At 35.7% G+C, this 10777-nt stretch overlaps 1 protein-coding gene across 2 annotated transcripts; it reads left to right on the top strand.

Moving 5' to 3' along the window:
• The first annotated feature begins 2199 nt into the window (after nt 1–2199).
• On the top strand, nt 2200–10185 carry LOC127624164 (beta-soluble NSF attachment protein). 2 transcript variants are annotated; one of them, XM_052098854.1, is made up of 11 exons: nt 2200–2394; nt 4646–4725; nt 5002–5118; nt 5573–5619; nt 6383–6460; nt 7249–7304; nt 7422–7506; nt 7596–7700; nt 7780–7848; nt 8788–8838; nt 8978–10184. In XM_052098854.1, exons 1-11 carry the CDS (start codon nt 2297–2299, stop codon nt 9077–9079), a joined length of 888 nt encoding a protein of 295 aa, XP_051954814.1. In that variant the 5' UTR covers nt 2200–2296; the 3' UTR covers nt 9080–10184. The 2 variants fall into 2 exon arrangements, with proteins under 2 accessions (XP_051954814.1, XP_051954815.1); XM_052098855.1 differs by lacking the exons at nt 2200–2394; nt 4646–4725; nt 5573–5619 and having other exon boundaries at nt 5011–5118; nt 8978–10185.
• The last annotated feature ends 592 nt before the right edge of the window (nt 10186–10777 follow it).

A 10777-nucleotide genomic window follows, 5' to 3' on the forward strand; every position in this document is an offset into this window, starting at 1 on the left:
CCTTGCTCAAGGGCCCAACAGTGGCATCTTGGTGGTGCTGGGGCTTGAACCTCCGACCTTCTGGTCAGTAACCCTGAGCCTCAACCACTGAGCCACCACTGCCACCACCAGTTTAGGCGCCAAATTTGAAAAGGATCTACCTCCTTTTTTGGATTTTGATACTCTTGGAATAATTAACAAGCCAGAATTTTGCGATCGTAATGAACGTGATGGAATATAGCATGTCAGAAGTTCACTTAAGGACTGCAGAGCTAGACAATTCAAAACTTTGTAGGTAGTTATCAGAATTTTTAAATAATATGAAATTTAACAGGTAGCCAGTGTAACAATGATAAAATGGGGCTAATATGATCATATCTCTTGGTTGTAGTCAGCACTCTGGCAGCTGCATTTTGAACCAATTGAAGTTTATTTATTTAATTTGCAGGACATCCTCCCAGTAATGTATTACAATAATCTAGTCTTGAGGTCATGAACGCATAAATTATTGTTTCGGCATCAGCAACAGAGAGCATTTGTCGTAACTTAGCAATATTTCTGAGGTGCAAGAATGCTGTTCTACAAACATTTGATTTTCAAAGGACAGATTGGTATCAAATATAACACTTTTCATAATTTGTGCTAAAATTTGAAAAGTAGAAAAGCCAGATATGAATAGTGGGAGAAAGAGACGGAATTGCTCACTATCCTAACATAGTGAATGACACACGGATCGAAAATGAGGACTGTACATTGGTGTTACACTATGCATAAATCAAATTGCTTAGTGATTAGTAGTGCACAATGTATGTGTAGTGCACTATATAAGCAAAATTGAGATTTTTGTAGTAAGTGTGTGCTGAGGTTTAAATTAGCATTGTAAATACAATATTTTTAGCAAGAATATAAATCTTCATTACTGGGCTATTATATGTTTTTATCGTTAAGAAATATAGAGTCTCGACTTGCATTCAAAGGCAACAGATTACTGACATTTAAGCCTGTAATGTTGCAATACTCTTTTATCTTACACAGGTGAAGTGGCCTTAGATGCATAATGTCACTGAGCAGCTATAACAGACAGTCATTAATATTTCATACTCTGCACTGGCTGCAGGTGAGCACCTCTTTTTTGTTCTCCCATCAAGAAGCACATGAAAATAACCAGCAAAACTAATCCATTCTACTCCAAAGGCTGGGTCTCAAAACCTAGTTAGCTGCCTACCTAAGGTATGACCTGGCTATAATGCCCAAAAATTAAGTCAGCTCGCTGGTTTTGGAAAAACAGTCTGTGAAATGTACATATTTTTTTCCATGCTATGCTGCAAACAATAGTAGCCTACAGAGGAAGGGAAAATAAACATCCCTTTCCTGACTTTAATCCTTTTATATAAACAGTGGAAAGGTATAATTCTTTTATTGTACTTTGCACCAGACTTGGGCTTTACTTGGAACAAACACAACTTTAAAGTTTTGCTTCAGCCTGCCCGTTAACTTGTTTCAAATCTGGCAACCCATGTGTGTGTGTGTGTGTGTGTGTGTGTGTGTGTGTGTGTGTGTGTGTGTGTGTGTGTGTATATATATAAGAAATAATCATAAAAAAAAATAAAATAAGAGGGCCTAATTTATACATCAGTTAAGGTAAAGAGTTTAAGGTCAGTGCACATTGTAATTGTTCTAAGTGCTTCTTTGTTAACAGAGACTTATACAGAATACAAATAATGTTTTATCTCTTTTAAGAATACAGAGAAAATAGGTTTACTGCTTATAACTGTAAAATATGCATTAAACAAATACATTAAGTTTACACAAAAGCAAGCACTTTATTTTGAGGAATCTCTGACTTAAAACACCCAAAGATTATATTCTTAAAATTCATTGAAAATTATTTCAAGATATAATTTGTAAAGATCATTCTAATGTCTCTCCATAGGTGTAACCAAAATAAAATGAAAAACAGTCTCTATATAAATCTGGCAAAAGGAGCTGATCCATAAGTTTTATCCTGTCAAACAATTAAAAAAATTCAGAACTGACGCTGACAAGAAATGCTGCTTCTACACGTTTGCAGTATTACGTAACGAACGTTCATGTACGTCAGTGGGAGTTGTAGTGTATTTGTTCCTGCACTGCTTGAACCAATGGGGCCTTGGAACTCCAAATCCCATAACGCCGCTCCAGATCGTTCTTAACTCCTACACTCAATAAAACGAATGACAGTAATCCCTGCTGCCATAGTGACATACAGCGAGAGAAGAAAGCGGATAAAGGACAAAAACATTTGACTGCGTTTTTCTCTTCATTTATCTCAAGAACAATGGACAATTCCGGAAAGGAGAAGGAGGCCATTCAGCTTATTGCTGAAGCCGATAAGAAAGTAAAATGTTCCGGTTCGTTTTTAGCAGGAATGTTTGGGTAAGATTAAAAACGTGTCTATGTTTATTTAAAAAATAATAATGTTATTTATATATCCACATTATTAAATTTGTGTATACGTTTATCAGATAATACTGAGTTTTTAGTTATTTAAAAATAATGTAGAGCATTTATTTACTTGATCTCGCGACCCTAGCTGTGACAGGCCGCTTTGCGCATTAGAGGATGGAGAAAGGTTTCTATTTCCTTTTTTTTTTTAACTGTAATGCATTTGTTTTTGTTGTGTTTTTAAGATATATGTTTTTTCTTATTATCATAATTGATAAATAATAATATAAAGTCATCTGATGTCAGTGTTTGAGCAGTAAATTTGTGTTTGGCGCATTGTTGGCGCAGGAGCACTGCAGTAGTTGGCCTATTTCATGTCATTATACTAAATACATGTGTTATGTGTGCAATCTGGATCATTTATTATAACATTCGCTCAATTTCTTAAAAGAACTTGAGTAAATTCCCAATTGTATGAGTGCAGATACATGGTAACCAACTGCCAAGCACAGATATCAGAATATAAAATCTGTCTACTTTCAGACTTGATTTTTTTTAATCCCCTTTTCTCCCCAATTTGAAATGCCCACTTCCCACTATTTAGTAGGTCCTCGTTGTGGTGTTGTTACTCACATCAATCCGGGTGGCGGTTACAAGTCTCTGTTGCCTCCGCTTCTGAGACCGTCAACCCGCACATTTTATCACGTGGCTCGCTGTGCATGACACTGTGGAGGCTCATGCTACTTTCCTCGATCCACGCATAACTTACCACGCACCCCATCAAGATCGAGAACCACTAATCACGACCACAGTGAGGTTACCAAATGTGACTCTACCTTCCCTAGCAACCGGTCCAATTTGGTTGCTTAGGAGACCTGGCTGGAGTCACTCAGCACACCCTAAATTCGAACTTCGCAACTCCAGGGGTGGTAGTCGGTGTCAATACTCGCTGAGCTACCCAGGCCCCCTCAGACCTGATATTTAATTACATTTTGCATTAAGTAGTCATTACATCAACTACCAGATCATTAGTTTATGTTCATACAACTAGTCATGAAATAATCAATAGGAAATTTAAAGAAACATTTGTTTTTTAAAGCATTGGCCTATATGCTGTTTGTTAATGACTTATTAACGAAAGCTGTTATAAAGTTAACATATTTAAACTTCAATAGAAGACTATTTAAAGTAGTCTCACACATAGGCTTATAAATGACATTTTAGGTGCATTACAGTACCTTGGACAGCAACTGATTGTTTTTTGTTGAGAAATCTTAAGGTCTGACAGCAAATGCACAGATTTTCAGCATTTTTAAATACAATTATCTATCTATCTGTCTGTCTGTCTGTCTGTCTGTCTATCCATCTATCCATCCATCCATCCATCCATCTATCTATCTATCTGCCACAACAGTTACCTTAGACTTTGTCAGTTCGAACCAGTTTGGTCATTCTCTGTTGACCCCTCTCATAAACAAGGGTTGATGGATGTTTTTTTGTTATTGGCACCATTCGGAGTAAATTCTAGAGACTGTTGTGTGTAAAAATCCCAGGAGATCAGCAGTTACAGAAATACTCAAACCAGCCCATCTGGCACCGACAATCATGCCAAATCAATGAGATCAATTGTTTTTCCCTATTCTGATGGTTGATGTGAACATAAACTGAAGCTTCTGACCCACATCTGTATGATTTTATGCACTGCTGCCACACGATTGGCTGATTAGATAATCACATGGATGATTGTTGGTGTCAGACGGGCTATATTAATTAGATAAAGTATATAATGGAAACTATCCCTGACCTTGTATGTTGCAAAATTAAATACATTTTATTAGGTTTGATTATTATGACATGAGATGCTCACAAACTGACCAACATAAATAAACCCACAGGATGTCAAACTGAATCAGGACCCAAGGTTATCTAGACCTTTCTGCTAATTAGCCTACCAACAGTAATTTAAGAAGTGTTTATGACCTAACACAGAATATACAATCAATTGTTCCTTGCCGACCAATTTTTACAACTATAACAAGCTTTTATCTTTCCAGTGAAAAGAAGTTCATCACTTAGGCAAACTTGTCTGTTTGAAGACAGGTTTAGTATAAGAAAATTATATTCTGCAGCATTATTAAAATGCTTGTGCTTATGTTTTGGAAATTTAGTACTATGAAAACAAGGCTACACAATATTTTGGAAAAGTGAATGAACTGAAACTAAATCCCTCTAATTTTTTTAGGGGAAATCACAAAGTGGAAGAGGCCTGTGAGATGTACGCCAGAGCAGCCAACATGTTCAAAATGGCCAAAAACTGGAGTGGTGGGTGCTTCTTAGAAAGTAAACGTAATAAGTAATAAAAAAAGCGTAAAATATATATATATATATATATATATATATATATATATATATATATATATATTATATATTCAATTGCTACTACATTTTGATATAAATATAAGCCTACATGTTTCTTTATTTATCTATCATACATGAGCTGTGTGAATGATAAATATTTGCGAGTGATTTGTTACCGAAAGCATTACAAAGTGTCACCTTTGTACATATTGTACTAAAGAAGTTTGTGTTTGTATCTAGCTGCAGGGAATGCATTCTGTCAGGCAGCCAGACTTCACATGCAGCTACAGAATAAACACGATTCGGCCACAAGCTACATCGATGCTGGAAACGCTTTCAAGAAGGCCGATCCACAGGGTGAGGCCACAGATTATAACTCCTAACTTCAAACCAATCGCACAGATGGATTTTCTTTGATTGAACGTAGATTCATCCCAAGACTGTCATGTACTATGTTTGGTCACATATTTGAGCATTAAACAGAATGGATCTCATTTTATAGATTGTTTACCTGTTATTCTATGTCAGTTACAGCTAAGGCATTATTGTGTAGCAAAACTAAAAATAATCTTCTGGCTCTTGGTCATGTGACACGAGGGCTTAGTCTATGCTGCATTGCACCTAAAATTAAGCTGGTTTAGCTGAGGTCAATTAGCTAGAGACTACACTAAAAAGTTACTAATAATCCCTTTGACCACTCAAAAAAATGCGTGTTTGTTATGTATATGTACATTATAACCCTTAAACTCTTTTTCTTACCATCACATCTATCTAACTTTTCCCTCCTGCTTCTCTTTAATGCTGCGAATAGAGGCTATCAAGTGCTTAAATGCAGCCATTGATATTTACACAGACATGGTAAGTAGCAGTCGACTGATATGGGTTTTTCAACGGCCAATAACGATATCTGGGCGAGCAGGATGGCCGTTATAAATGCAGATAAACATAATAAAATGTACCAACAACAAATCAGATGTACACAACATTTCTTAAGCGAAACAAACACTTATTTTATGCAACATTTAGTCAAATTTGCTTAAACCTGAAAAGAAAAAAATCTTGAAAAAAGAAAGTGTTCACTATTCATTGACAAATATATTGGTAGATTTTGGAACTGACACATTGAAAATTTAACGTTTCTCCTAATCTGCCAAGTAAACACTGTTATCGCAAAATGCCCAAATATCGTCCAAATCGGCCTGGTCGATATATCGGTCTATCACTAATAGTTAAGTGGACATGTATGAGAATTTACTTTAAGTACTATTTTTGTAGCAGTCATATCCAACATTGCACATAATGTTCAGCCATTTTTATACTGTTTTAGACAGTCGAGTTTTATGTTTTTGAGCGCTCTGGGAATCCAACCCGCCATTATAGCAGAAACTCAGTTAGCCATTAACTGAAAGTCAGTTTAACAGAACTCGCTTAAAACCTTAATTGCACTATAATGAGACACCACAACTAGGGAAACATTTTGTAAACTTCACCTGATACTACAAAATCTGCATTCAAAGTTCGAATGGTAGACATTCGTATAGACTCACTGCTTTATGTGTGATAGGTACTGAATTAAATATTAATTGGACTGTTTTATAATGTTCCTCTTTTTTGTCCTCAGGGGAGATTCACTATCGCAGCCAAACATCATATCACAATTGCAGAGGTGTATGAGTCAGAGCTTGTGGACATTGAGAAGGTACTGCGCATGTTGGCTGCTCTTCCAGCATTGCAGAGAAATTCCACAATGGCGGCTGTTTTAGCATCTTGGCACATGCTGTTTTCTATATTGATTTTAGAACCCAGAGTAGCAAAAAGTTGTTACATCTGTGACTACAAATTATGCCAATTATTCTGTTATTCTGTGATATCATTCTCTGTTATATTTTGTATTGGAAAGGTAAAATTATAACTTTGTTTGGAGTGATATTCGCTCTTCAGTACTTAGTTTAACATTTTAATTCTAACAAAGCCAACTTATTATTTATTATTATTACAAATATTGTTTTATTCCTAAACCAAGACCAGAATTGTCAATTGTAACTCTTCCGAATGCTTTCAAGCTATGCTCACCAAATTTGGCACAGACCTCCAGACTGTTCTGGAATAATGTGCTATGACTTTTCTAACTGATCCGACAAATGGATTTCGCACAGCAGATAATCAGATCTCATAGACTTATGGTGCGTTCACTCCATGTCAGAATTAACGTAATTACTAGATTTTGACTTGTAAAAACAGTTCACGTCTTGGTAGAACTCGTAATTACAAGTTGTAAAATTTCAGACAAGTCTTTGTAAAGCAGCGAACATCAAAGTTTATCTTGACAAACTTGACCCATCTAAGTTTTAATTGTTGAATTTACATTGATTTTGAATAATTCAGCAGATTTTAGAGGCTGTTTAGCCAGATTGTGGTCCTCTTAGAGGTTCAACAGAGCAGTATTCTGCCACTGATTAAGATTATTCTGTGTTTGGTTGTCCAAAGGCAATTGCACATTATGAACAAGCTGCCGACTATTATAGAGGAGAGGAATCTAACAGGTAAGCCTGCTCAGCAGAAGCCATATTACTCATTTAGAAACAAAAAAAAACATTTGAAACATTGTTTAACCTTCTGCTAACAGGCTTTTTGACATGATATGTTTGCTTATTTTACAGCTCTGCAAACAAATGTCTGTTAAAGGTGGCTTCATACAGCGCTCAGTTAGAACAGTACCAGAAGGCAATAGAGATTTACGAGCAGGTATGCCATCTGTTGGTCTCCTGCAGATTTTAAAAATTTGCTCACCAACGCTAGGTTATTCAGGAATGTGTGTTTGTGATTGCAAACAGGTTGGAAGCAACACCATGGACAATCCACTACTGAAATACAGTGCCAAAGAGTACTTCTTCAAAGCTTCCTTGTGTCACTTTATCGTGGATGAGCTAAATGCGAAGGTTGGTATGCGATTGGGGAAGTGGTTGATACGGAGATTGCTGCAGATGGCATTTGTAACTTGTTTTCTTTCTGTTGTAGCTTGCTATTGGAAAGTATGAGGAGATGTTTCCAGCCTTCTCAGACTCAAGAGAGTGCAAACTCTTGAAGGTTTGTAATTCTCAAGCCTTGTGACTTACACAACCACATTTAATAGCTAAGCAATAAGGATCCTTAAATTCTTTAACAGTAGCTAAGGAAACATGTGTTTCACATATTAGCTTTTATATGTATTTTAACATGAATGGAATGCTTGTTAGCATCTAGAACTGGCACTATCCATCTTTGGCTACATATACACTATAACATTTTAGTTTGAAAATGCATTGATTTAACAAGGTTTATGCCTCGCATCCACACAGGAATTATTTAAATTATACTTTATTTATGGAAAGGAGGCTGTGGAACTTCTAAACTGGAATGAAAAAATAAAGTTTTTGTTCAGAATGAACCGAAATGAAAAACATTTCGTTTTTAGTCCCTGATTAGAACGGGCTCTTCTGGAAGTAGAAGACCTTGTAATATAGTTTCCAAAATAGCCACCTTCTTATTGTGATGCACATTTTCTTCTGAATTTTGTCTGTGAAATCTTTGCTGATTTTCCTAAAGTAAAAGTAATAATAATGTTTATATTGTTGCTGATATTTCAAAATGAGTTTTTCTGAATTGAGCATCTTGTGCTTTTGCACATTATTTTATAGAAAAATCACATTTAAATGCATGTTTCAAATATGATGCAACTGGCTTTTGAGGTATATGTCTCAATCATTATTACATTCAATTCATTGCCCACCACAATAAAAAAGAGCTTTGGAAATACAGAAATATAGTTTTTATAAGATATATTTAAAGTGGCAACTGATATTTATATGCATTTTTTATCATAAAGATCTCATTGTTTTACATTTCAAGCTATTATTATGTCATCCTACTATTACCTATTGAAGCCAGGCCAAATAAAATTTCTATAGACCAAAGGAGAGGAAGTTGTCATGGTGAATCACCCAAACATGTATTGCTCTATACTTAAAAGAGGGTTTGTCCTCACAGAAACTTCTAGAGGCCCATGAAGAACAGAACTTAGAGGCTTTCACAGAAGCAGTAAGTACATGTTTTGTGTTAGTAATGTAAAAAACATTAAATACAAAAAAAAAACATGTTGTTTGTTATTTATTTTGCATTAACCATTCCACATCTACTGAATGCTCAATATAATGTAGTTATTCTGTCCATCTGTTAGGTAAAGGAGTTTGATTCCATCTCGCGCTTGGACCAGTGGCTGACCACCATGCTTCTGCGGATCAAGAAGACCATTCAGGGGGAGGAGGGTGACCTGAAATGATTTGTACAGTGGGGAGACCACCCGCTGCATGGCACCCTCTTCCACACACTTTCATTTCACAGCAGTTTTGTGCAATGGCCAAGTCTCCAAAGACAGTTTGTCAAAATATATTGCAGCAACATTTCCAGACAATATATAAGCCTGTACTCTGTTGATATCCAGTTACTATATAATATAGCACATATCAGAATTTAGCACACCAGTTCTAAGACCTGTTCTCATTCAGAACCTAGAAATCTTATTTCCCTGTCGCTTTAGGAGGGTGTTTCTGGAAACACAGAGTGAATGAGTTCAGGAGAGTGAATTACAAGGATAGTCATTGGTTTCTTTTGCAACAGCTACTGAATTGCAATGTGCTAGAGGTGCATGAGATGTACAGATGTAATTATTGAGTCAGTGCAGCAGAATTAAATATATTATTTAGACATAGAAGTTTATTTTTATCTGTGCAATTTTATAATTTGATTTGTTATTTGGTTTACAGTTGTTGGCCTCAAAATGCAGTCGTCTACAATGGGAATTGAACACGTCTCATTTTTATCATCGTTTAATAATGCCAGTTGACAGTTGTGCAGGGGCCGCAAGCACAATTGATGTGTGCTGGAGAACTGAAATTTCCCAGGTCCAAAATTTAGAAATGGAATTTAAAGAAATCTGAAATGGAATTAAATGTGTCATACTTAAAACAAATATGTATCCTAATTTTATTTATTTTGGGGTTGTTGGTTTCTTAAAATTGTAATTATTTAATAATTCTATTTATATATTTATTGTTTGAATTGTTATTATAAAAATGTATTTAAGTATTTTTACACTATTGAATGTAAATCACTTTTCCATCTGCACAAAAATTTAGGAGTTTGTAAAAATCCATGTTTAACCTTTATTACCTAACATGCTTATGTGTGTGTGGTTTTGTGAATGCATGGCTCATATTCACTCCCCACTCCTGTGGACTTTAGCAGTGCATACCATTCTCTGTGTTTAAGTGTTGTGTGAGAAGCCATGAAGACTTAGCAAAAATTTTACTTTATCACCAAGCAACTGAAGTCTTTGTTGATTGTTAGAATGCAGACAAATAAAAAATCAGTATTGAAATGACTTAACTATTTATGTTCTAGAGAGGCCGTTCTCTTGGTTTACACCTAGTTTGGGGTATCCTAATAAAAGTATTACCATATTGGTAATAGTTGGGGTTAGGGATTTGAACAAACTGTCAGGATCAAATTTAGGCCTGCATCTCATTGCATTCATGTAAATGATGCGTCACATGTTGTCTTTTTGCATGCTGTTAAGTTCCCAAATGACTAGACTTACAAGGCAACTGATAAAACAAGCCTACATCGGTTATTAACCGTCATTTTATCGTTTGTTATCATTTTTAAAGTATCGTCTCAAGCTGAAAATGGCGCCATCTTCCTGCATTGTGTGTAAAACGAGTGCATCAAACGCTAATACACTGTTGTGCGTTCAACAAGAAGCAGCAGTATTCACAGACAAAGAAACATTTGTTTGGCTAGTTAATGTTAATTTGGTCAACGTGTGCAGTTAATTAAATTAACCTGTGCAAATCTCCCGACATTACATGAACGTGTTACATTAGCTTCGTGCATTGGCATTATCATCCACGTATTCCCAACTAGAAAACAAGTGTACGATCTCCGTGATATTTCGAAGCGTTTTGACTAAGCCCACAAT

This window comes from Xyrauchen texanus, chromosome 30 (genome assembly GCF_025860055.1).
Source record: "Xyrauchen texanus isolate HMW12.3.18 chromosome 30, RBS_HiC_50CHRs, whole genome shotgun sequence".
NCBI lineage: Eukaryota > Metazoa > Chordata > Actinopteri > Cypriniformes > Catostomidae > Xyrauchen > Xyrauchen texanus.

Coding starts and splice junctions, on each gene's coding strand:
- LOC127624164 (XM_052098854.1), top strand. CDS start 2,297: ATGGACAATTCCGGAAAGGAGAAGGAGGCCATTCAGCTTATTGCTGAA. Junction 2,395..4,645: donor TTTTTAGCAGGAATGTTTGG/GTAAGATTAAAA, acceptor TAATTTTTTTAG/GGGAAATCACAAAGTGGAAG. Junction 5,119..5,572: donor CAAGAAGGCCGATCCACAGG/GTGAGGCCACAG, acceptor TGCTGCGAATAG/AGGCTATCAAGTGCTTAAAT.